This window comes from Pseudorasbora parva, chromosome 16, assembly GCF_024679245.1.
Source record: "Pseudorasbora parva isolate DD20220531a chromosome 16, ASM2467924v1, whole genome shotgun sequence".
Lineage (NCBI taxonomy): Eukaryota > Metazoa > Chordata > Actinopteri > Cypriniformes > Gobionidae > Pseudorasbora > Pseudorasbora parva.
The window spans coordinates 24,610,049-24,637,089 of record NC_090187.1 but is presented as its reverse complement, the minus strand read 5'-3'; the positions used below and the strand labels follow the sequence as shown (position 1 = coordinate 24,637,089).

At 37.3% G+C, this 27,041-nt stretch overlaps 2 protein-coding genes across 3 annotated transcripts in view; one reads left to right on the top strand and one right to left on the bottom strand.

Moving 5' to 3' along the window:
* The window catches only part of otogl (otogelin-like), a 66,057-nt gene extending 40,970 nt beyond the window's left edge, over positions 1-25,087 (bottom strand). Inside the window, exons 1-26 of one of the 2 annotated variants that reach the window (XM_067419985.1) lie at positions 25,035-25,087; positions 23,963-24,105; positions 23,410-23,452; positions 23,000-23,045; positions 22,601-22,679; positions 21,165-21,257; positions 19,817-19,971; positions 19,583-19,704; positions 18,744-18,949; positions 18,405-18,529; positions 18,095-18,201; positions 15,983-16,089; positions 15,780-15,905; positions 15,467-15,575; positions 15,282-15,328; positions 14,944-15,089; positions 14,735-14,867; positions 13,775-13,952; positions 13,560-13,684; positions 11,852-12,061; positions 11,592-11,757; positions 11,402-11,476; positions 10,387-10,430; positions 9,445-9,619; positions 9,236-9,343; positions 5,325-5,463 (exon numbers count right to left, since the gene is read on the bottom strand). In XM_067419985.1, the coding sequence (XP_067276086.1) occupies positions 5,325-5,463; positions 9,236-9,343; positions 9,445-9,619; positions 10,387-10,430; positions 11,402-11,476; positions 11,592-11,757; positions 11,852-12,061; positions 13,560-13,684; positions 13,775-13,952; positions 14,735-14,867; positions 14,944-15,089; positions 15,282-15,328; positions 15,467-15,575; positions 15,780-15,905; positions 15,983-16,089; positions 18,095-18,201; positions 18,405-18,529; positions 18,744-18,949; positions 19,583-19,704; positions 19,817-19,971; positions 21,165-21,257; positions 22,601-22,679; positions 23,000-23,045; positions 23,410-23,452; positions 23,963-24,035 (2,937 nt within the window). In that variant the 5' untranslated portion in view covers positions 24,036-24,105; positions 25,035-25,087. Of the gene's footprint in view, positions 1-5,324; positions 5,464-9,235; positions 9,344-9,444; positions 9,620-10,386; positions 10,431-11,401; positions 11,477-11,591; positions 11,758-11,851; positions 12,062-13,559; positions 13,685-13,774; positions 13,953-14,734; positions 14,868-14,943; positions 15,090-15,281; positions 15,329-15,466; positions 15,576-15,779; positions 15,906-15,982; positions 16,090-18,094; positions 18,202-18,404; positions 18,530-18,743; positions 18,950-19,582; positions 19,705-19,816; positions 19,972-21,164; positions 21,258-22,600; positions 22,680-22,999; positions 23,046-23,409; positions 23,453-23,962; positions 24,615-25,034 lie in introns of those variants that run through there. The other variant, XM_067419986.1, reaches the window with a different exon arrangement.
* A 364-nt stretch (positions 25,088-25,451) lies between these two features.
* gcsha (glycine cleavage system protein H (aminomethyl carrier), a) lies at positions 25,452-26,976 on the top strand. Its single transcript, XM_067420000.1, has 5 exons — positions 25,452-25,647; positions 25,846-25,925; positions 26,010-26,073; positions 26,155-26,286; positions 26,411-26,976. Exons 1-5 carry the CDS (start codon positions 25,497-25,499, stop codon positions 26,506-26,508), a joined length of 525 nt encoding a protein of 174 aa, XP_067276101.1. The 5' UTR covers positions 25,452-25,496; the 3' UTR covers positions 26,509-26,976.
* Positions 26,977-27,041: the final 65 nt, after the last annotated feature.

The following is a 27,041-nucleotide window of genomic DNA, read 5'->3' as shown; positions in this document are numbered from 1 at the left end:
CGTGCTTCCGAGTCGTCCGTGTTCTTCACACTGTCCACGTGAATCACGGCCCAGTTCGGCGCGCACATGCAAAATACCGGCAGTTCAATAGGGAATGCGGATCTCTTAAAGGGGCCACAATATATTTCTCCTCGTGTAATATGGACCTCCTCCAGGTATGGTGTGGTTCTGGTTTGCTCACTGGTACACATTAACAATTTTTCATACGAACTTTGCCCTGTTCTGAATTAAACTGCCAGTGTAAAAACTCCCTTTATATTGTTAAAATGAGAGAAATCACTACTTACTCATTATTTTTAAGTTTAGGCTTAAAGGGATACTTCACCGTTTTTTCATATTAAACTATGTTATTCCCTTAACTAAAATGAGTTGATACATACCTCTGTCGTCTAAGTGCATGCACTTAATCTCTCTGAGGCGGGGTGACATTCTGATAGCATTTAGCTTAGCACACTAATCACAGTTCATTCCTATGGAACCAAACAGAGATCAAGTTAGAAGCAACCAATCAACTCCACGTTTCCCCTATTTAAATACAGTTACACGAATAGTTGGACGATCAAGTATGGTGACACAAAATAAAACGTGGCGCTTTTTTAACCTAGTTAAAAAGGAGAACTATAATGTATGGCGGAATAGCACTTCTGAGAGTACTTCAACTCGGCGCAGTAAAAAGTCCCGGCCGAAACATCTTCCCTCACATCTCCCCTTCCCTCTCTCATTTCCGTAAATAGAACCAACGTGACCTGCACGCCTGCATCAGTAGTAGTTTGAGCAGAGTTGACGAAGTACCAGTTTGTAGGAAGATAGTTTGAACAATCATGGTTATAATGTGCGTCGTAAAGGGTTGTGAGAACAAGGCGAAGGTATTTAGTGCCGTCATGTTTCACCGATTTCGGCAGAAAGCTTGGTTAGCTGATTTGAACATTAATGCAACAACATCGCTGGAGATTCTGAAGAAATGGCGTGTTTGCTCCGAGCATGTCACACAGGCGGACTATACCTCCACAGGATTACGCCTAAAGGATTCTGCCACACCGACAATAATCAAAGCAAGAACACAACAAAGTGGATCATCACCTAACACTGTAAGTGTCCGTTTGCATGGTATTTGGTTGTCCTGAAGTGCAGGTGGCAGTAACCTTAGCTTATCAAACTGTTGTTTAACCTAGTAAACACAAGTAACTTTGCTGCGAAATCAGTGCGCTTGTGAGACAGGCAATACAGAGTTTTTGACTGTTTGATGCACTTGAGAAGTGAGCTCAGAAATAAAAATGAAGTATAAGCCTAAGCCCGTAGTGTAACGTTATAACTTAGTGTCACCAAATCAACAGGCACTGTGTCAGCTTTCCAAGTGATCTTAAGTAAAAGACAAAAGCCAATATTAGTATACTTTAACATAGCAACGTTTAATATTACAGATGGAACATTCACGAGAACATCATAAAAACAAACAAACAGATTTTATGAGATGAACCTCTCAATATAGAAACCTGCAACCGCAGTGAGAAAATAAACATAAAAACTCCCCTTACACTATAAGCTTTAATGTCAATATGGTAATATGTGAAATGCTCGGAGCAAACACGCCATTTCTTCAGAATCTCCAGCGAGGTTGTTGCATTAATGTTCAAATCAGCTAACCAAGCTTTCCGCCGAAATCGGTGAAACATGACGGCACTAAATACCTTCGCCTTGTTCTCACAACCCTTTACGACGCACATTATAACCATGATTGTTCAAACTATCTTCCTACAAACTGGTACTTCGTCAACTCTGCTCAAACTACTACTGATGCAGGCGTGCAGGTCACGTTGGTTCTATTTACGGAAATGAGAGAGGGAGGGGGAGATGTGAGGGAGGATGTTTCGGCCGGGACTTTTTACTGCGCCGAGTTGAAGTACTCTCAGAAGTGCTATTCCGCCATACATTATAGTTCTCCTTTTTAACTAGGTTAAAAAAGCGCCACGTATTATTTTGTGTCACCATACTTGATCGTCCAACTATTCGTGTAACTGTATTTAAATAGGGGAAACGTGGAGTTGATTGGTTGCTTCTAACTTGATCTCTGTTTGGTTCCATAGGAATGAACTGTGATTAGTGTGCTAAGCTAAATGCTATCAGAATGTCACCCCGCCTCAGAGAGATTAAGTGCACGCACTCAGACGACAGAGGTATGTATCAACTCATCTTAGTTAAGGGAATAACATAGTTTAATATGAAAAAACGGTGAAGTATCCCTTTAAGAGACATGAACAATTACTTAGATAAACATATCTATGACCTTTGATATGCCTAGTCTTCATGCTGTATTGATTATTCAGGGTATATACAGCAATCCTTAAGTTAAATTTACTACTTTTTAATACCTTTTTTACTACCTTTAGAATATTTTTTAAAACCATCACGACACTGAATTGCAAGTGTTAATCAGTGACCTTTCTATTATTTACACAGATTTTGACATATAACATACAAAAAACAATATTTAGAATCGACACCAGGAGGAAATCTGTTATAAGTTATCATTCAGACACAGTAAAATACATCTCAACATTCACAAAGGTTGGTGAAGGAGAAGCATTACTGCATTCACATTTGATTTCAATTAATAATTGGTAATGTAATATTTAGTGTTTTTTAAAATTATTTAGTGTTTTAAAATTATTGAAATTATTTTGTTTCCAAAAACAAAACCTGAGCCAAATATTACATTTCTATAACTGTGATAAGTTGTTGAATTTAACAAAATACTAAAAACTAGTGCTGTCAATCGATTAAAAACTTTAACTACATTAATCACACATTTTTTTTGTGATTATTTGCAATAAAAAAAAAAAATGTTTTTGTACGTTTTTAATATATTTTTTAATATAATAATTTCACAGCTAATCGAAATTAATGTAGAAACAACATAACGACAGTATATTTTAAATACTTGCTTAAATGGCATCTTTTTATGAATGAAGGCCAGTATTACTGATATTAATACAGCTACTGAATTTATTTTAATTTTATTTTTTTACATTTATTATTAGGCTTCAAAAATATAACAGTTTTTAATTTAAGTAAACTTAAAACAATGCTAACATAAACCCATAATAAATGTCATGTTTATTCCTGCCCTTCCTGTCTTAACAGTTAGGAAATATACAGAAATGTAATAAAGTTATCAAAGTTATATGCAGTCTGCACTGCATAAACTATAAATTAAATAGTTATTTAGTCAAGAGCAGCGAGTAATTTTCTCTGTTCCCTTTGTTCTTTAACTTTACTGACAGGAAGCTTTATTGGCTGCTGTCCCTTTAAGAGCAGACAGACACGCGGATCTCACTGTTTATATACTGTCTATGGATCGCGCCTCATTCTCTCACAACTCTTTTTGTTCATTTTAAACTTTATATAAATCATTTAAGATTGCTCTTATGAGGATAGATGTTGAAGATTATGCCTTGAAGCAAGTCTAAAATAAAACGTAAGCCAGCCACTTCTGTTGAGCGCGCAGTGCTCTGAGATGATGCCGAACGACCACTGAATATGACGTCAGCATCAAACATATGTTGAGCCGGAGACGAAAGATCTTTGATTATGTGCCCAGATATGCTAAAGCCCATATTTAAACGAACTAACGCGAACGCAGATAGAGTTTCAATCAGACTACGACACCTGATAGTCTGAAAAAATAATACCTAATTTGGAAAAAAATAATACCTCTGAGACCATATTTAACACTTTTAATGGCCTTAAATTTGACAATTTTGATTTATCACTTTTTAATACTTTTTAAAACCCAGCGGACACCCTGTTATTATTGAATAAGTATGGTTTCACTAATAATAAATGTACATTTGCATAAAGCATGCATATTTGTCCATACCTATGTTGATTAGAATATTAAAAACTTAATTTAAACTTAATTTAAGATACATTTAGAATTGCTAAAAAGGTCCGATTAAATTGCGATTAATCGCGAGTTAACTCATGACAATCATGCAGTTAATCGCTATTCAATATTTTAATTGATTGACATCCCTACAGTGCCCTCCAGAATTATTGGCACCCCTGTTTAAGATGTGGTCGCAGACTTCTAAAAATTCTCCTTTTTTTTAAACAACATAGAACCAAAATGCAAAAAAAGAGAAAAATCCTACCTTTCGTTTTAGTACATTACTTTGGTGGTAAAAAAAAAAAAAAAATCACAGATTTGGAAAGACTTTTTTTTTTTGATATCGTATCGTGACGTATCGTATCGTAACCCTGGCATATCGAGGTGCATCGTATTGTGAGTTTAAGTGTATCGTCCCATCCCTACTTGTTTCCGAGTGCTAGATTACCCCCTTGTTTCCGAGTGCTAGATTACCCCCTTGTTTCCGAGTGCTAGATTACCCCCTTGTTTCCGAGTGCTAGATTACCCCCTTGTTTCCGAATGCTAGATTAACCCCTTGTTTCCGAGTGCTAGATTACCCCCTTGTTTCCGAGTGCTAGATTACCCCCTTGTTTCCGAGTGCTAGATTACCCCCTTGTTTCCGAGTGCTAGATTACCCCCTTGTTTCTAGGGATGGGACGAAATATCGTTTGACAAAATTTCGCGATACAAAACGTGACGAAACGCATCGAGGTCGAAAAAAATGGATCGCGAAATAAAGATAGATGGCACTGCTGCATGATTACTTGGAGTGCTTGGATCCAGTAGCAATGGCTTTGGGAGTGGCTTCGTAGGGCAGCGATGCATTCTGGGAATTGTTGTCTTTCATCCCCATGAGACAAAAGTACATTTTCTGTCTTTTCTCAGTACAGAAAGCACCAAATTCAAAAATAATTTCACATTTCTACTACATTAATGACCCAGTTTAAAGGGATAGTTCACTTTAAAATGAAATTTCTGTCATCCTTTACTCACCCTCAAGTTGTTTCAAACCTGTATGAATTTCTTTCTTCAGCTGAACACAAGGGAAGATAATCTGAAGAATGTCAGTAACCAAACAGTTAACTAGAACCATTGACTTTCATAGTAGGAAAAAAAAAGTCAATGATTCCAGTTAACTGTTTGGTTACTGACATTCTTCAAAATATCTTCCCTTGTGTTCAGCTGAAGAAAGAAATTCATACAGGTTTGAAACAACTTGAGAGTGACAGAATTCTTATTTTAAAGTGAACTATTCCTTTAAATACAGATCCATCTTCCCAGCACTGAAGTACCCCTATATAACATTTTGAATGAATTCTACTTTTACACAACATTTACGAATTGGCCATGGTTATTTTTTGACACTTTTTTTGCTAGTGTGCCCAAAGTCACAAACACACACACACTCAGGAAGTACCTTGACCAGGAAGACCTGGCAGTCACTGACGTAATCATACTCCAGACCATCAAATGTGTGGTAATGACGGTCACTGTAAATGGTACACACTGCTGGACATGGTGAATATGTGCAGTTAAAGAACCCGCGATGACATAAACTGGAGAAAGAAAGAGAAAGAGAGAGAGAGAGAGAGAGAGAGAGAGAGAGAGAGAGAGAGAGAGAGAGAAGATAAGACATACATACACAGGTAAATCTGCAATTAGGGACATTTTGACTACTTGAACTATTAAAAGATAATATTCTTCTAAGTATATTTCGTCTGTTTTTTATTATGTATTCCTGTGATTGCAAAGCAGAACTTTCAGCATCATTACTATGTATCTTCTGTGTTACATGATCATTCAGAAATATAATATTGCACGTCATGGAGGTAACTGTGGTTCTGTGAATTCCGGATGACCACCAGAGACGGTGCTTAAGCACTAGTGGGTTATCACAGCGCCAGCTAGAAAGGTCGAAATAACATACCAACAAAGTCACGCTCTGAGGTAGGCTGAGCCTCAAGGGTAATAGCCACAATAACTCAGCATTCAGTCTTGGTATGTCTTCCTTGTGCATTTTGAGTAACAAATAACTCTGGCGGTCATCCAGAATTCACAGAACCAAACTTACCTACCTAACTAACGCTCTGTTTTATTCCACCTGACCCCCTGAGGCGGTGCTTAAGCACTAGTGGCTGACTCTAATAACATAGTCACAAGGAATGCCACTGACCTGAAAAATAGTTAAAGCTTCTTCTGAAGAACTGCTAACCTGACAGCATCAGGATGGGTAGCAACACTGAACTTGTAGAAGTGGGCAAAATACAAGAAGAAGCTCAAGTAGCAGCTGCACAGATATCTGCCATAGATACTCCTTTAAAATCAGTCCAAGATGTAGACAGCTTTAGTTGAATGACCAGAGATACCTCCTGGCCAATTTGATAATCTTTGCTTATATACATATATAGCAGCTCCTATTCCAGGCACCACCATAACAAACCAAAAGCTGATCTCTGAGGTTAATGGTAGCAGCCACAGAGCACCTAAATGCTCACACAGGACACAAAAGGTGATCCCCTGACTGATTGAGAATCAAATTGATAGACTGGTTGATGGGCATTGAATCCTTGTGGAATAAAAGATGAATTTGGTTCAATCACAATGCCAGAATCATCCGGCAGCCAATACATGCATGACTCACTACAGGAGTGGAACAGGACTGTTCTCATATAGGGCAGATGTGATTTCTCACTGCTCCCGCCATGCTCTAGCAATTGCTCTTTTTTTTTTTGTCTTGTCAAACTTTTTTTCTCTGACCCCCTGCTTGCTGGACTCCTGGAAATACTGAAATGGAATTGATTAACTGGTCACTCAGCATGATTGATTGATTTTCCCAATGAGGTGCACCGGGAGAACCCACCTGCCTGGACGGAATCTTCGCCGCGAGCTACATGCGGGATGCCTGGAACAATTGGCAAGTCCTGTGTCTGGAAGCCCTGTCTGTGGAGGACTTATTCATATTTGGATTTTTGATAGTGGGGTCTCTATTCCTCTGCCTTGGGATTGTCCTGACATATCGTAAGATTTGTAAGACAGCTGACAGCAAATTCACCCACCCGCTGTCTGTGTAAATTAAAGAGTGCTTCAGGGATGTGCATGACCGACTGAAGGTATGAGATCAGAGAGTGACACATAGGGGTGTAACGGATCACAAAACTCACGGTTCGGATCACATCACAGATCACGAGTCACGGATAATTTTTCACATCAGAAAAAAGGCAGAGGAAAATATTTGTATTTGCTTTCCATTTATTGTATGCAAACTTTTGGTGTTAGCATAACCTGCTGTATATGGTTATGGTTTTAACAAAAATATAATAAATAACCAGCTTAATAAATCACATTTTACTCAGTTGTTTAAGTGTAATGTGAAAAAAACAACCTGTGATGTGAACATGGGCCTGAGCATAAAAAATCCAAAAGATTACTTTTGTGTCCTGTGTCCTTAAGGTATTATGTGGCTGCTACCATTCGCCTTATGCCTAGTTCAGACTGCACGATTTTCAAACTCGTCAGGTCACTGCTCTTTTCACACTGCGTGACTGTCTGGGATAGAATTCAGTCACTGCTGTGTTCACACTGCACGATGGATCGGCGACAGAGGAGTTCACACTGCATGACTGAACAAGAGGAAGAATCGCCGACAACTCTCTCTCTCTCTGGTGTGCCAACTACGTTTCCCAAATAAACACACGTACGATGTGACAAGTAAACAACGCGAGATCACACGTGCGTCAGACCGTAGCTCTCGCACGAGACTTGGCATTGGTATTAAAAAGGGTAAATTGCAGAAGGTCCAAATATTTTTATGGAGAAAAAGAAAATCTATTATGGCAGAGGAAATTGTTGGAGAGACAGAGGGAGCAAGGATTGTGTTCTGCAAAGATAGTTTGAGGTAAATAAATAATTTTGTAATGTGTTACTGCCTCTGTGGCTGGACGTGCAAATGTTTGGCCTTTGTTTCTGTTTGATAGAATTAAAATACTATTAAAATACTGATATTCTGGTCTATAACTCCTCCCTGAACCCCCCGCTGCCCTATAGCTTGCTCTCTCATTGGCTGTCGGTCATCACCAATGTCATTTTCAGTCAGAACACATTTCACACAGCAGGTGTTTAACTCGACGACAGGTCCAGATATTTGGCATGCCAAATATCGCGTCTTTGATCATTCACACTGCGTGATTTTCACTCGCGTGCACGAGCACCGATTTGCCTATGATTTCGGGCATTTGTCTGCGATTTCGCAAAACCTGTCGGTGAGTCAAAATCGAGGCTAAAATCGGGCAGTGTGAACTCGGCATTAGACGAACAGATCAGCTTTTTGTTTGATAAGGTAATACCCGGAAAAGGGTTGCTATAAAAAAGCATTGATTGTCAAATTAGATTGTTGAAGTGATCACTATGGCATACAAGAAAGCCCAAAAGCCTCTGACAGGAGGTATCTCTTGTCATTCCACTAGGGCTGTGTCTATATCTAAGGATGCTTTTAGAGGATACTATGTGGCGGATATCTGTGCAGCAGCTACTCTGGCTTCTCCCTGTACTTTTTTGTCTTCTTACAACTACAAAAATTGCTACTTCCTCAAGCTGTGGCATTGGCTCTGGCGGTCAGGAGGAATGAAACAGAATGCTAGTTACATAAGTAACTGTGCGAATTCCAGATGATGCTTATTTGTCACTCAGAATTCACAAGAAAGAAGTACAAAAACTGAATGCTGAGCTAATGTGGCCATTACCCTTCAGGTTCAGTCTGTGTTACTATGTGACTTTTTTGGTATTTTATCTCAACCTATCTTGCTGGCGCTGCAATACTCCACTAGTGCTTAAGCATCTGGAATTCACAGAACTAGTTATCTATGTAACTAGCAGTTTGCTCTAATTTGCAGATTTGCTGCTCAAGAAACAGTTTTTATTGTTATCAACGGTAATGACAATAAGCAGTATTTAGAACATGGACTCTTTCTTAGGAATAAAATGCATATTGTACATCTAAAATCCAACTGAATTTAAAATGTTTGTAAGGTTCTTAGGAAAATTGCAAAGAAGAATTTTCCAGTTATCATCAATGTTTTCAAAGTGACACATTAAAAAGGTCTGGGAAGAGGAGAAGCCCAAAACAAATACATCTCTTAAATACTACTTTTCAACACTCTTAATTAGGATAAATCTATTAGGTATAAAAATAACAATACAATTGTGTCACAATACATTTTCCCTTTCTTTAAAATCATCCTAGGGAACTGAAAAACTCCACTAACGTAAGAATCACCAATTAACAGGAAATACAATTATGGAAGCTAAGCTCAAACAAACAAACACACTGACCAGCGGTAACACGGAGTGTCCACTGTCTCTCCAGGGAGATACTCTAGACCGAGCCATGCACAGGGGCAGTTCTCTGGGTAATAGCACTCTCCATTATGAGCCACTAGTCTGCAACAATTAAAAAAGATGGTGTAACATTACATGTTCTGGTGTCAATAGACATGCATACTTTTCCAAACATTTGTGCCAAATGCAAAGAAAGCGATTACCCAGCAGGACATCCACATCCTGGTACACATGGGGTCATGGGAGGGCAGGTCAGGTTCAGCATCAGGTTTCGACAGGTGAGTTCACAGGCCATCCCCACACCTGAAGGTCCACGCCCACTCTGACTCCTGCAGCTGTAGTAGACTTTACCATTTGGGCAGTCTCCTCTCTCAGGCTCTAAAAAATTGATGGAGAGAATGGTTAAAAGAAACTGCATAATAGTGAACTTAAGTGGTGCTAGCTCAAGCAAAAGTAGTTTTAACACATCTTTTTTTGGTTGCTAGAATATTTAGTGTTTCTCTGTGACTCCCAGTTTCAGTTTTCCACTCACCTCAACAAGACATATGATGTGAGGTAACATTTAAAGAAAAATACAGAATGTGTTGCATAATGAAATATAATAATTTGAGTTAGAGCTGTGTTTAAACCCATAACCATAAGTGTGAGAAATAGTAATAGTGATGACTGCACCACTAATAATTATCAAAAGAATTAGAGTTAACAGACAACCAGTTTAATCTAAAGTTAAAAAACAAAAATTGGACACATTAACAATGCACCCACCTGAATACTACTGAAATCAAATGTACTGTTTCAATTACCATTACTATTTTAAATTACAGCCATATCTAGCAAATTAACAATTAATCAAAAACATTTTTGGGAAAATTCTAGAAAAAGTCAAATCGACAACCCAAAAAAAAAAAAAAAAGTGGAATTTGCACTGTCGCCAAGTCTGCCTGTTTCTTTGTGCATGTGTATCTGAGTATCTCAGGTTCAGATCTGTCCAGCATTCAGTCTGCTCAATGTGTTACCTCTGAGGAATGTACTGCTGTTGACCCTCTAAGATAAAACACTCTTTTCCTGGGGAAGGCATAGGCGAAAGGGAATAAAGGGAGACTGATGAAATGGAGCAAAAAAAAAGACAAAAGTAAAAAGTTTACCTCTTTCTTCTGGCACACACTCCATACGACCATTTCTGCAGAGACTAAAGAAAAATCAAATCGAAATATAAACAATATATATATAAAAAAATAAAATAAATAAATAATAATAAAAAAAATATATATATATATATATATATATATATATATATATATATATAGAGAGAGAGAGAGAGAGAGAGAGAGAGAGAGAGAGTTTTATGTAATAGATTATCTAATTTAAACTATTTTAATAGTCAGCAAGATGTTTAAATGTCTCTTCTGCTCACCAAGGGTGCATTTATTTGATAAAAAATACATTAAAAACAGTAATATTGTGAAATATTCTTTTATATATATATATATATATATATATATATATATATATATATATATATATATTGTGAAATATTAAATATTAAATCTTTTATAAAGATTTTTAAAATGTAATTTATTCCTCTGATGCTAAGCTTAATTTTGAGCACCATTACTCCAGTCTTCAGTGTCACATGATCCTTCCGAAATCATTCTAATGTTGATTGAGTGCTCAGGAAACATTTATTCTTATTATTATTCTGAACACATTAATGTCAGGATTTTTCGATGAATAAAAAAGTTAAAAGGAACACCATTTATTTGAAGTTAGTATTTTTTTTTGAAGTTACCATTGGAAAGAAAAAGTCAAATCAATAAGCACAAAAAGCTAAACCTGCAATTTGCTCTCTTTCCTTTTGTATATAACATACCTATACATACACATATTGCTATTTTGCATATTGTGTATTTTTATATATTTTTATTATATATCATTCTGTTCTGTGGAAGCTTCTGTTACCAAGACAAATTCCTTGTATGTGTAACACTTCATCATTCTGATTCTGATTCAATATTTTTACTGTCACTTTTGATCAATTGGGAAATTATGCAGTTAGAATTTGTACTCATATTGTTGCATAATGTAGCAGATCATGCAAACCTACTTGAAGCTGTAAATCTACATTTTTGACAACAATATCCTTCATGTCCACACACTTACCATGGTCCAGATGAACTGAAGGAAACTTCACCAGGCTGAAACACCGAACCCATGAAGTAACAGTGACACTGGGAGCTGAAATTAAACCCAAGACTCAGTTAAAAAGGAAAAATATGTCAATTTCTATGCTAGTATTCAGAAATTACAAGGTGAGAGCAGGGGTATTAGTGTTTGGTGTTTTCAGACATACAGCAGCACACAGCGCTGGCGAATGTGATCGTAGAATGTTCCCTCATTGCAGCTGCATCCTTCAGCACAGTCCCCCTCACACACTTCAGCACTGCTGATTGACTGACACGTCCTACCGCATGCTGATGTGCACGGGTGATACAACATCCCACCTAAACACACCATACCTACACACACAGACGCATAGACAAATTACTTTCTCAACATACTCGTGTATTACATAGATAGACAGACAAAATGATGTAGGGATGACCAACGAACCGCACTCAGAGACATGTGCTCTGAAGTTGATGGTGATGTGATGCTTGCCACAGATGTATGCATAGAGGGACAGAGCTGTACAGAGGCAGGAACTGCCACATCGACAGGCCTGGTATCGGCACTGTTGGTGGTACACGCTGGGACTAACATATGCATGGCACGGCGCAAACAATTCCTCCATTAGCACATCGCATTGGCCGGCATAAAATACTGAAACAAAATACATTTCCAGCATCATGAAGGTCTAGAACTCTATTTATTTTATTTTATTTGTGAATCTTAAGCGTAAATATTTCTCTTTTTGTACCAGATTTTTTTGGACAACCATGAATATTTTAAAGGGAGGGTGAAACACTCAGTTTCAGTCAATATCATGTCAATCTTGAGTACCTATAGAGTAGTATTGCATCCTTCATATCTCCGAAAAGTCTTTAGCTTTATTATATTTATAAAAGAAATATAGGCAGTACAGAATCTTTCCGGAAAAAAAACCAGCGGCTGGAGGCGTATCGTGTGGGCGGAGCTAAAGAATGACGAGCGCGCACAAAGCGGTGACGTCCTCAAGCGTGGAGAAGAAAACGCTACCCTAAATAAACCATGGCTATCAATCAGATTCAACTAATACATATATGATCCAGAATCAGATCCGGAGGCTGAAATAAATTGAACAGGGGAAGCAACAACAGCAGGACGTCCGTCTCTGTGGTATGTACTGTACATACTCTCAGTTTATGAGGACATGATTCGGTTTATGGACTATCGTATGCGACTAAACATTAGCAGTAGCAAGCAAAACGGTTTTGCACGTCAGACTAGTGTAACGTTATACATAGAACAACAATGGAGTAACCGTTAGCGCATTTGAATGACGAAGCACGCTTTGTGAGAACCTCCCCTAGGTTTATGTTTGGGTGGTTTTCCAATAAACAAACTGACACCTATATTGGTCAGCTAAACAAATGTATTTAGACACACACCATAGATCGCATGCTCCATTGATAAATTAACTAACGTTATACACGATCATGTTGTTTACTGATGTTTACTTACGCGACGATAGCCAACAACATAGACATTTGAAGCAGTTTTACTCACTGCCTGCTTCTAAAGCACGACCGCGAACCTTTATTGTTGGGACCGCTCCGTCATAACCACACTTCTTTGGTAACTGTTGATTTCGTGAAGTCCTGTGACAGCAGTGACTGTGGAGATTGACATTTGCTACACGACTGAAGCGTGATGTTGTGAAGCTTCCCGTCATTTCTGCGTTAAAATCATTGCTTCCCGGAATGCTATGCGGACGCGTTTGGGATTCACCCATAGGAATAAAGTGGAGCGTGGCGCGACAGAAGTGTTGCACGGACGAGTGGATCTGCACCTGAGAGCAGTGTTTATGGGGCGTGCATTTCCTCTCTCGCTCTAGTCACGCGCGCGCACCCTTCCGGGAGAAGAGCCCATAGTGCCCATACAAGGACCTTCCGCTCAGTTGACGTCAAGCAGACCCATACTCAAAAAAAACTCTCCGAAACTTGTGAGAAACCGAAAGGAGTATTCTTAAATTCGCAGAAATTAGTTTTTGAAACTTAGTTTTTGAAACTTTGTCTATGTTTAGGATGGGAATCTTTAACCGTGTAAAAAACTCAGTATGCATGAAACAGCATTTCACCCCCCTTTTAACTAAGGTAAGCAAAAGGATTACCATACATACAATTTTGTTGGTTCATTTCACAGGGGTCGATAATGGGTATGTTGACAGGACTAATGCATGCTGAAGATACTTTCCAGGCATTGACGTGTAGCTGAGGAGTTCCTTCAATCATGCCTGCAGGAGAACTGGATAGTAAAAACACATTTACTTATCAAAGTTCTTCACACAAGTCCAAGAACTACATAATGCAACCTGGAGAGAAATGTTTTGCTCACAGGAAATCGTCCCGTAGGTTTCCGTTGAGTGTCCCGCAGAGGCCAAGCGTGGAGCCCATCCAGCTGCTGTCCAACTGAAGGTAGATTCGTCCACCCTGCCAATCATACTGAAACCTCAGGCCAAAGACAGATCGCAGACCCACAAACAGAGACGTCAGCCGACGGACGTTAACCATGTCTAAAAAACAAACAGAAATAAAGAAATAGGAAATACGGTAAAACTTTACAATAAGGTTCATTAGTTAACATTAGTTGACCTCATTAGTTAACACGAACTAATGATGAACTGCACTTATAAAGCGTTTATTTATCTTTGTTAATATTAATTTCAATATTTACTAATACTTTATTCAAATCTTGTTAACACTAGTTAATGCACTGTGAACTAACATGAACAAACCATGAACAGCTGTATTTTTATTAACTAACGTTAACAAAGATTAACAAATACACATTTATTGCTCATGGTTAGTTCATGTTAACTAAGGTTTAATAAATTAACCTTATTGTAAAGTGTTACCTGAAATAAATTTACCGGAAACTAATATAATTTTATTTATATGTAATAAATAAAACAATAACACGCTTTTATTACTGCTTAGGTAGCATAAATATTTTAAAGAATTGTAATATTTTTGGTTACTTTTTTTATTTATTTAATTTATTTTTGCTTTCTTAATTTCTCTACTGATGGCTTTTTACTATTCTTAGAATAGTAATTGTAAATTACCTAATCTTACTATTTATCAGCATTTTAACTAATTTAACTCTCATTTATATTTATTACTGAATTTCTAGGCTCAGCATTTAACCTAGATATGTAAAATAAAGCATAGTGACCCTTATGGAAAATTAGATTAGGACTGTCCTTGCAGCAAATTAAATATGGCATCTCAGGATAAGAAACATTTACTACTGAAGTGGCCCGGTACCGATGTAAAACTTAGGACCTGTCCTTACCATCTGAGTAAGGCAAATTGACAGCCATACTAGCCCCAATGACAACTTCCCCCTCTCTTGTGAGAGTGACCTGCCTGCTGACGTCTTCATCCACCACCAGAGCCACTGAGTGGATACAGGAGTGTTCCTGAGACTGAGAGACGAGAGCTTCTATTAAACACACACAAAACACCTCTGATCATACACATTTCCAAACGCACTCTTTTTACCTCTCCACAGGCTGTGTACTGAAGTGTGACTGTAAACTTGGTGCTACCGCGGCTCTTCACTAGCACATACTGGCAAGAGCCCATGTGCATGTAGATCCGTCCATCGAATGTTGTCACATGCGTGTCACCCATTACCGTGCATTCCGCTAGAGGTTAAAAAAATAGATTAATTCTAAAATAATCTTTGAAAACACCCATTTTGTAAGTTACAGAGCCCCTAAGGAGACATGGTGAGGAAAAAATTAGATTAACATAAAATAAAATACAAAAATGACTGTTTTTCAAGGCTTTTGGCATGGTATTCTGTAAAACTGTGGGATACAAAGGTTGTTTTTTACCAGTGCAATTGTTTTCGGTGCAGTTCCACACTCCTCCCATACAGACACTGAAAATGTAATTCACATTAGATTCTATGGAACAGGGTTTTCTATTATCAGCTACTGTGGTTATCTACTGGTTTAAAAATTGAAGAAACATGTTTTGTCTAATGTTTTTGGTGAAAAAGAGTGTTGAAGTTTCTAACCAGACACTGCAACCCTGCTCCAATACATGACCCAGAGAATATGCTGTACCATGGTACACACAAGGGCACTGAGACACTGCAATACAGGTGCCATTCTGCAAGATCAGACCTGAGAGAGGCCAGAAAGAAAGAGAACCCATGCGTGAAACAAGTTAGCTGTAGTCATAAAAACTCTTAAATCATTAAGATCATCAACAAATCACTGCAACACGCATTCTAAAGTGCCCACTCGTTTGTATTCTCCTCATAATAATAAACATTCGGGAAAATTACTAATTATTCTCCCATTTAAGCATGTGACGATCGGTCTCACCATCTGGGCAGTAGCATCCATCCAGACAGTGTAGATTGGTGCCCAAACACTCCTTCTCAAATGTGCATGTAGGCGGGCAGCAGCTGATACAGTCTCTGTGGACAAAACTATCCTCGCATCCATCCACTGAAACACAAACACATCACATCACAAGCTGCAAAGTTTATGCTCTTTATGTGTGTAAAAACATTGAGTCAACTGACCGCATGTAGGAAAACTGTCCCTCCATTCTCTAACGGGGTAGCCCACATGAGAACAAGCCCTGGTGTACTCAACCAAGGTCCTACAAAATGTCTCCTCTTCATCAGATCTGGATTAAATAAATATATATATATTTTTAAATAAATTAAATTCTAATTAATAAACACAAAACAGCCAAAAATACAAATTGTTATTATAAGAAAGAACACAAGGGAAAAATAAATACTAAAAAATTATCTCTTTTAGTATGGTGATATAAGACTTGTAAGAGCAGTACAGCTGCAAGTTCAACTTGCAATCTGATCCTCTTACTACCTCTTCAATCAACAGTTGAGTCTGAAATTGTTCATAAACTCCAGCAGCTATTTCATCACTGTAATCAACACACACACACACACACACACACACACACACACACTCACTCACTCACTCTCTCTCTCTCTTACGAATACTAGTACAAGCATAATTACATGAATGCACACACATACACATAGGCTACATATATTCACAAGCATTCCTTCTGAAGCTTTTGCCATATGCAAGATATTTTCATTACTATAATTAACATAATCCTGTTGGAATTGGGAGGTGTGGAATGCAGGAAAGAGGCTAGGGAGAAAAAACATTCAGGAAGGGAAAGGAAGAGAGAGAAAGAGTCTACTCAAAATCCTAAATGCTCAATATTGACATTAGCACAAATTACTTTGTCATTGTCAATCATTTTGTACAACTAACTATGCTCCCACATTAGGCTAATAACTGCAAAAGATCAAATTACAAAATTCTCAATGAATTTTGGTTCCAAGACAATTGGTCTTTAAGGATTAGTTCACCCAAAAATTAAAATGATGTCATTAATGACTCACCCTAATGCCGTTCGACACCCGTAAGACCTCCTTTCTTTTTCGGAGGTGAAGATGAAACATCTGTTCCTCCATTGGAAATGTATGTATGGTATACTGTCCCTTTCCAGAAAGGTAATAAAAAAATAATCAAAGTAGTCTATATTTGACTTCAGTGGGTTAGTTAGACGTTTTTGAAGCATTGAAACTACATTTTGGTCCAAAAATAACAAAAACTACAGCTTTCTCTTTCTCTTCCGGGTCTGTTTTCAATCCGCGTTCAAGACTCCGCAGTGACGCTGCTGAAGTGTTATCTGGTGCACCCGAGCTTCTTTTATAGTCTGAGGGAGACAGGCTGTAAACGAAACAACCTTCGCAAACATATCTAAGGATTTCGACACTGAGAAAGACTTAGATTTTTTTGCTCAGCCATATTTATTTGAACCAGAACACACAGGCGTACAAGATAACGTCAGCAGCGTCCCAATTCATAATTTTTGTTATATTTGGATCAAAAGGTATTTTCGATGCTTCAAAAAATTCAAACTTACCCACTGATGTCACATGGATCACTTTGATGTTGTTTTTATTACCTTTCTGGACGTGGACAGTATACCGTACATACATTTTCAATGGAGGTACAGAAAGCTCTCAGATTAAATATAAAATATCTTAAACTGTACTCCGAAAATTCTTACGGGTCTTACGGGTGTGGAAAAATTTTGGTGAACTAACCCTTTAAGGTTAAACATTGCTGTAAGTAAAAGAAAGTTTAAGATACATTTTATATAATAATATTTTTTTCTCAATTTATTTCAATTAGCATTTTTGTTAACTGAATAAAACTTAAATAAATTAAAATAGAAATGTTAGATAAAAAAAACTGGAAAAATTTAAATAAATTACTAAAAACAAACAAAAGCTAACCAGAAATCTAAAAAATGAAACCTAATAAAAATTACAAAAAAATAAAATAAAACTAAAATATATTTAAATATTAATAAATATCATAATAGTATATTAATAATACTAAAATAACACTGATTTAGATAAGCCTTCTGGGGGGAAAAGTATATGAAACCAGTCTAAGGTGCTTAGTTGTTTCCTCGGTTTAGCCAAACTGGTTAGACTAGTCAATTTAAATGATTTTTAGCCAGTTTTAGCCACTAAGAGTTTGAATAGCTTAATCCAGCTATCTTTAGCTTGTTTTTTCCCCCAGCAGGGTTCAACTTCAGTTACACCATTTAGACAAAAGCACCACACTTGACTTACACACACATGTCCGAAACACAACTAGCGACAAATGGATTTGGGTCAATGTTCTCATGGCAGGAGATGAAAGGAAAGAAAAGCAATGCACTGCACTTCTCAATGGCATCCTGCTCAAATAACACACAAACAAGCAATGTTACTAAAACAGTATTTAAGGTGGATAACCAAAAATACTTTGCATGCTACTTTCACAATTATTGAATGCACACACACACTAAAGCATGTATGACTTCTTTTAAAAACTTGTTTTAAGTTATCATACATAGTAAGACACATTTAGCTCAGTTCAAACCCAGAATGACAAGCGTACATCCATATCGGACTCAGATGAGCATGGTCCAGGGAAATCATCATCAACCTCAGGACAGGGTCTCTCCTGGGGCAAATCTACCGCCCAGCTGTTCCCAAAATCAGCAATGTCGTCAGAGACTACACCTGACAATTCAAGATACAAAGCAATACATTTTAGCGCTGTTTCTTGAAAATTAAACTGTCCCTAAAATGTTACAACTCATCTCTAAATAGAAAACACTGGGCCAGGCCAGGTGTGTTCAGAGTGAGTATGGAGCTCTGCTCAGCTTTGATATAATTGTCCTGAATTTGCTGCTGACTGAGATGATAAGTGTGTGTCCGGGCCTGTTTGTCTCACCGCGGCTGCTGCTGAGATCATCTGATCCGTCATCATTATAGTTTCCACACAGACCACAAGGCCTTCCTTTGTGCGCTTCGGTCATTTTGAGGTAGACTCCAGAGCTCCCGTCCCACGCCAGAGAGAAGCCAAATGTGCTCTTCACCAGGATGTAGTCAGCCAACCGCTCAATGAAAACATTACGCACTGTTTGCGGCAGACTCAGCCTGAACACATGCACATGAAACAGACGAATAACAAGACTTTAGATTATGTTTGATATTGAAATGTGTTTTTTCTGCCATTTTATCATCATCATGCTATCAGGACATCTATTTAAAACCATATGTGGAAAAGATTTCTAATGTTTTCAGGAGAAAAAAAAAACATACACATCAAACATAATTATTTATCCCTCTGTCAGTTCATTTATTCATTAATTAGATTTTCATGAATTAATCAAAGATTCACGACAAGTTTGAGATAAGCAAGATTTTGTAATGGCTGTTTTTGAACTGTTTTTTATAACAGATTATATTTTAAAATGTATTTTATTCTTGTGATGCAAAGCTGAATTTTCAGCATCATTACTCCAGTTTTCAGTGTCACATGATGTTTCAGAAATGTAATATTCTGATTTCCTGCTCATGAAAAATGTATCATTATCAATATTGTGAAAAGTTGTTCTGCTTAATATTTTTTGGAAACTGTAATACATTTTTAGGATTATTTGATGAAAACAGAAGATAAGAACTGCATTTCTTCAGGATAAAAATCTTTTCATGTCTTTACTGTCACTTTTGATTAATTTAGTGCATTCTTTCAAACTAAAAGGCTGCATTTTGAACAGTAAAACTCACCTATGTCCATCCTTGAGCACCTGATAACCACTAATATAGATTTCCTCTTCATTTAGGAAGAACAGACTCAGACCACGTGGACATGAATACACCGAACCTCTACATGAACGACTGTTATGAACCTACAAAAGAGAAAAAAACTAGCAATCCAGGTATCAAAAGAAGAAAAAAAGTGTATAGAAAATAGACCTGTGTGTGTTCTAGTGCAGAACTTCTGGTGTAGCTGTAACTTACCCACACCGTATACTGGGGCTCTGGGGAATGGCAGTCTTTGGCCAGGATGTATGAACAGGTTCCAGGGAAATAGTAATACATTCCATCAAAGGTCTCAAAATGATGCTGACCCCATGAACGGCAAATCCCATCCCTATCCTGACCATGGTTGGGAACTGATAGAAAAAAAAAAGAAAAAAAATCGTTCCTATTTAAAAACGTACCGTGGTGGGACCATGAGACAGTGATAGTATCACATTGTGATATTAAAATTATGGGACTAACAAAATATGTCCACTACAGTTCAAAGTTTTGGGGTCGGTAAGACTTTTATTTTTTTTTGAAAGAACTCTCAGAAATCAAAAATATAAAAATCAATTAAAAATATAGTGCAATCTGTAATACTGTTAAATATTTAATACAATTTAAAATAACTGTTTTATAAAATATCTGTTATTTTAAAATGTAATTTATTCCTGTGATGTAAAGCTGAATTCAGCATCATTACTCTAGTCTTCAGTGTCACATGATCCTTCAGAAATCATTCTAATATTATCATTTTCTGCCCAAGAATTGACATTTCTTATTATTGTCAATGTTGAAAATGCTGATGAATATCTTTTGTGAAAACCGTAAAAACGTTTTTGTTTTTTTACATTTATTTGAAAAATAAATCTCTCGTAAAATGATAAATGCATTTCCTGTCCTTTTTTTATCAGTTTAATACATCATCGCTAAATAAAATTATTAATTTGTTTTCTTTTTTCTTTTTAAACTTTACTGACCCAAAACATTTCAAATGGTAGTGTACACTGTATTTAAAATAATACATGTTACATGGGGATGTGCCCAAAAAAAAACTGGTATTAGTATCTATGTAATTTTTGTTACTTTTTTTGTAAGTGATTATTAAACCATCTAATTCAATATTTGTGCTCCATGCAATCAAAGCCCCATTGGGCATGTAATCAGTCTGGCTTATATCAACACAGTATATGTAGTAACCTGTTATTGTGATGGTCAAACCAGCTGCTTGGCTTTTTCAGTGCTTGGTTAATTAAACATACATACAGAATCTCTTTGTGGCCAGCAATCTATTCCCAGCACATCTGTAATCCAATGCTACTAAATTAAGTAGGACATAGTAACATAGATTATCTGGAACCAGTGAGCAATGTCGTTTGAATTCTAGTAATTAAATTCAGGGTTCCTTCATCCACATTTAATGGTCAGCACTGGGTGGTAGATGATAATATCAGAACGTACATACCTCACTATAATTAAATAGAAGCAAGCTTCATTCTGAATTTAATATAACCTGTGTGTGTGTGTGTGTGCGTACGTGCGTGCGTGTGTGTGTGTGTCTTACTGATTTGACAGCGTTCCCCGAGACCCTGGAATTGAGCACAATCACAGCGTCCTTCCTCCTGGCACCAGCCCCCATTAAGACACCCACAATATTCTACAACACACACAAACACAAAAGTATTACTAATAAAGCAAATGAAAACTTAAAATATGGGCGAAGCACCAAATCTGCACATCTCCAATGTTATTGTCCGGAAAGATTTTAGATTTTCCTTTGGCTGGGAGTCTAAAGGCCAATTCACACTGCACCGAGAGACGTCGAACATTTCGTCTGGTTTTGATCGGATCAGTACATCACCCCTGTAGGCATCTGCTGGTACTGGTCAGTGCTTGTTTTCGCCAACACAACATGTTGAATCGGCATTTGCTGAGTCGTAGAACGGCTGAGAAGTTACTATAATCTGGTGATTGTCCGTTTAGGTCGCGTCTTTCAGTCAAGTGTGAATCCGCCTTAAAATGGTTAGTTCACTCAAAAATTAAAATTAGCCCATGATTTACTCACCCTCAGGTCATCCTAGGTGTGTATATGTCCAAAATATAGTAAACTATTATAAATATATTGCTGAACATAATATATTATAGTCCATAAAAATGCATCAGTCCATCAAATAATGTGCTCCACATGGCTCCAGGAGGTTAATAAATGCCTTTAGAAGTGAATTGATTTGTTTGTGTAAGAAAAATATCCATATTTAAAACTTCGTTTTAAAAATAAAGCATTGTTTCGGCCGCTTATCTTCCGTATTCAGTTTATGGAAAAAATTGCTGAAAGTGACTCTGCAGTTCAAAGGCTTACGCTACCAGTAACGCTAGTCGTGTACGCATCTTGAACTCAGAGAAGGCACTTTTAACACTTTTACACGGAAGACGATTGGCCAGAACTTTAATTAAATTGTCTTTAAATATGGATCTTTTACTTACACAAACGCAACGATTTGCTTCAGAAGGCCTTTATTAACCTCCCAGAGCCCTGTGGAGCATGTTATTTGATGGACAGATGCCTTTTTATGGACTTCAAAAACAGAGCAACAATCCCTCCAATTATAAAGCTTGAATTAGCCAAGACTTTTTCATATAACTCATATGATTGTATTGGTCTGTAAGAAGAATGTCATATACACCTAGGATGCCTTGAGGGTGAGTAAATCATGGGTTAATTTTCATTTTTGGGTGAACTATCCCTTTAATGAAACCCATAGAACCATATACTGGGTTTTAAACAGTTTTTTGACCGACTTTGAGTTCTTCTACTCAAACCTTTCAGAGCTAGATTATTGACCACTAGTTTTTGGGTAATCCTTTTAAAAAATTGTATTCAATCTTTATCAAAGTTGGCTCTAGATGATCTTTTTGTATAAAGGATAACATAATAATTCATATTTATAGCATCCAAAATCAAGTTAGACTGTATGCTGTATATTTTTGCATGTGCAATACCTGTTGATGCATCTCTCGCTGTATAATTATGAAGAACTCTTCGAGGGAGAGCTGAATCAGACAGCACTGCGCTAAGGGTCTGCAAAGAAAAAAAAAGAATTTGCCAGGTCTTTGGGTCTAACGAGTTATAGTGGCAAAAGTACCATGACTAGCCACTGAGCCACATGGTTTTGCCACTACGGACATTTGGGAATGGACCTTTCAGTGTCTGTAGCATTTGTGTAAACTCCACAAAGACAGCTTTGTCAGCGCTGAGAGTGTATCTCAGTATTTCTGTGTGTGTGTGTGTGTGTGTGTGTGTGTGTGTGTGTGTGTGTGTGTGTGTGTGTGTGTGTGTGTGTGTGTGTGTGTGTGGTTACTCTACTCTGTCCCTTGTCACTTTCTCTTAGGTATACTCACCTCTTCACGGAAGAGATCCCGTTTCTGCCGCAGTGCATTAACCCTCCTTTTAAGAGTAGCACAAAGAGAGCAGTATTAGAATTGCGGTGACTGTGAGACTAAAGGTTCAGAAACACTTAAGATGCCATGCAGACACAGTCTCGCTGATGGACAAAATGATTCTCAAGGAACTGGTTTAATGGTTACACAGCAAAACATTAGACCAAACACTTAACATCTTATCAGTGGCTACATATATAACTTGACACTGTCTCTCTACTCAAAAGCCCCTTTTAATAATGGAAGTTTGATAGAGGTCACCAGTTTTTAAAGGTATAATCAAAGTGCAATCTATTAACATTTGTCATGTAATCTATTAACAAGTCATAAAAGTGCCAAAACAAGAGGTTTAATATCTATAAAACACATACCTGGGTAGTTTATTTTCTGAGTTTGATTCCTGGCAAATAAATCCTGCCAAAAGTAAAATTATATAAACTTTTATTAACCAAGTTTGGTCTGTAAACATTGCAATGGGGGGGAACGACTGCGTTTTTAAATAAACCAGGCTATAACTATGCAGGAGAGCTGCTCTATCTACAGTATAATATTGTCTTATAGGATACTCAAAAGTGTACGATTTTGTAAATTGTAGGTAAACAAGTTTTTCGAGGCTTAGGATTTACATAATTCAGAGTTTACATAAATGGCATCAGATATAGCAACCTTCCCCTAAAATGATTTACCCTAAATTATTTTTCTGCAAAAATACCAGTTACCAAATGTATCAATTATTCTGGAATCTCCTTCAGAAGTTTTCAGCATCTTTGTTATTTCGTTTAATGTGTTATGGCAAAAATATAATTAACAATTTTACTGTAATAGGGATAAATACATAGCTATGGTATTTCACGTGTTTTAGAAAGGCCACCTATTAATATTTATGGGGGGTTAAACATGATTCAAAATTAAAATAATACTTACCTTGAAGCACAAACAGCTTGAAAATGAAAAGTGTAAAGAGCGAAAACAGTTTAATGTCCCTCTGTTCGTTCATCTCAGAGCGACAGACGTCCTTCAACGATCATGAAATGACGAGTTTCATTTTATGAGGATCGACTGAAATTCTCCGTTGAAAAAAAAAGATTATTAGGCCTATAGGATGAATCCGGTTAAAATATCTGAGGTACGATTAACAAACTATTGTGTTTTGTCCCAGAGTAGTGAAGGATAAACGTCCATCTTCTGTTTAGGCAGAGGAGGAGGATGATACCTGCGCGCACCTGCGGCATTAGGAGGACGGAGCGCACCTGCGCGCACGAGCACTCTTACCTGATGTATGGAACGCAATATAAAGGACTATGATGACCTAAGTTTACTAACTTTACAATGGTTTAGACAGTTCACGGTCCAATCAATAGATGTATTCATAGATGTATAGATTTGCCATATTTTTTATCAGCCTACTGAGGATTATTATTATTATTTTTATTTTTTTGCTGAATTGAATCGTACTACATTCGTCAGTGTGCCCGTCGGTTACAAATCCTAAAAGTAGCTCGAGCCCGAGTTGCGTCACGTCCTGACTTATGTCCGCGTCGCGAACGTCTATTTACTGTGCTGTCTGTGCTCTGCCTCTTTTATTTCTTATTTCTTTTTTCTGACTCATTACATAACAGGAGTTAATAAACAACAAATATTTTGGATATACTTACGGTATCTAAATATCTAACAAATTAATAACGTACTCTAATCTGACATTTGTCGAGCACGGAACCCAGCAAAAAGCTCTCACTTCTGCATGTCTTTTTCGATGTGCTGGATGTACACAAATTGTGTACATCCAGCACATCACACAAATGGCTAAGTATAGACTATATACATCTTAAACTTATTTGATATTTTAAAAAATCTCAAAAGAAAAATCAAAAACAATATGCTGATGCACACACCTATGGCATTGCTGATCTGAGCCTTCTGAAAAAGTAAAACGAATATTGCACACACAGATACTTTGAGTTTGTACTAAATTTATAAGTGTATGTTTTGTATTCACCTTTTGCTTGAACTGACTGAATCCGATCAATATTTTTCCTCAAAATTCCCTCTATAATAAAAATATAATTCATAACAAATGTATATATTATTATGTATGCTATAGGCTGTATATAGTTTTATTATCTAATATTTAGGCCTTTTGTACTAAAAGTGCAATCTGTCACATCAATTTCACAACAGGAAGTTTGATTAAAAATTACAACCTGTAGATCATAAACATACACAAACTTAACGCAAATCCTTGATGTTGATGTCTAAAATGTTAATGTCCACATTAACTGTCAAATATCCGGCTAAACATCTATATTTAGACAAATTATACATTTTCCTTTCAAACCAAAACCGTAGACGCACCTCAGTCACTCAGAGCACTGCTTTGGCGCGCATAGTCAATTCGAACAATGACATCATCAAGGCGCGCGGGCCGCCGGCGTCCATTGTTATTTGCGTACGGGGAATAATGGCGATGTGCACAATATTACGATGTGCTTCTGTTAGTTTGACCTCTTCTTTGCCTCGACTCTCGGACGGAATCGCTCTGTCTCCAGCTAGACTACTGGCGAGGACGTGCTATAAAAGGTTCATGAACACAACCACTCCATTTTGCGCAGGTATCCACAATTATGAAAGTTTACGGGCGCCACGCGTGAAAGTTTGTGATCACATTGATTTTGACAAGTGGCATTAAATGCCTTTAAATGGCAGATACGCTAAAGTATGTCTATCTGTCTGTAGTATCCGCAAGCACTGTTTACACTGTTAGCTGATTCGCCTGAGACCTAAACTAATCAGTTGTCTCTGTCATGCAGCACTCAAGTTCACAGACAAACACGAGTGGGTTCGCGTGGACAGTGGTGTGGCAACAGTGGGCATTAGCAAATTTGCTCAGGTTAAGATCGTTATTAATGCTTTTTTTGTAAAGAATGCTATATATAGGACATATTTTCATGCGTTTATAATTCCCTGTTCCCAGGAGGCACTGGGGGACGTGGTCTACTGTGGACTCCCTGAAGTTGGCACAAAGTTATCACAGTCAGGTAAAACTATACTTATGTAAGCATAAGAAAAAGTACATTCTCAGTATGAGTTCTTGCCTAGTTCTGATATCTGTATTGCAGATGAATTCGGTACACTGGAGAGTGTTAAAGCAGCGAGTGAGTTGTACTCTCCTCTAACTGGGGAGGTTACGGATGTCAATGATGCTCTGGCGGACGACCCTGGACTGGTCAACAAGTCTTGCTATAAAGATGGTCAGACATTCCTCCTAACTCATTTTGATGCAAACCAGCCTGAAATCTTTTAAACTTCTTGTGACAAGGTTTAAGGAATATCTCACTCACTAAATTCTGTCATCATTGTGTATTTTGTTCACAGGCTGGCTGATGAAGATGACTCTATCTGTTCCTGAGGAATTAAATGGATTGATGGATGAAGCTGCTTATGAGAGATACATCAAATCTATAGAGGACTAGAGCGTTCTGCTAGCACGTTGCATATAGGGGAGAATTTAAAACGAATCAATTAAGGAATGTTTATGTCTTCTTCAAATGCATTATGTTTGTAGTTGATTTACTTTAGATATTCTTCTTAAATATATATTTCCCTTCAACACACCCAGCCAATGGAGGGGACCACATGGTCACAACATCATGCACTTTGCTTGGAAAACGACAAGCAGACCTGGTTTGATTCAGCCGTTTTTCTAGCCACAGAGATTTTAAGATCAAACATGCACAGCCTGTGTAACAGTTTCATCTCTTTTGTAGATGTCACACGGTTTCTGTGAAAGCTTGCCATTGTTTGGAATAAGCTATAAATAAAATGTGGAAGTCTGAATAACACTTAAAATCCAATTTGATGATGGTTATGAAATCTGTTGGTTTTGAGGACTCATAATTAGGTGAAAGTGATTAACATCATTAAACTATTTAAAACACTAACCTGATTTAAATGGATTTATTGCATTAGAAGTGTTTCTTTGTGCTTCTCAGAGAACTAAAATATG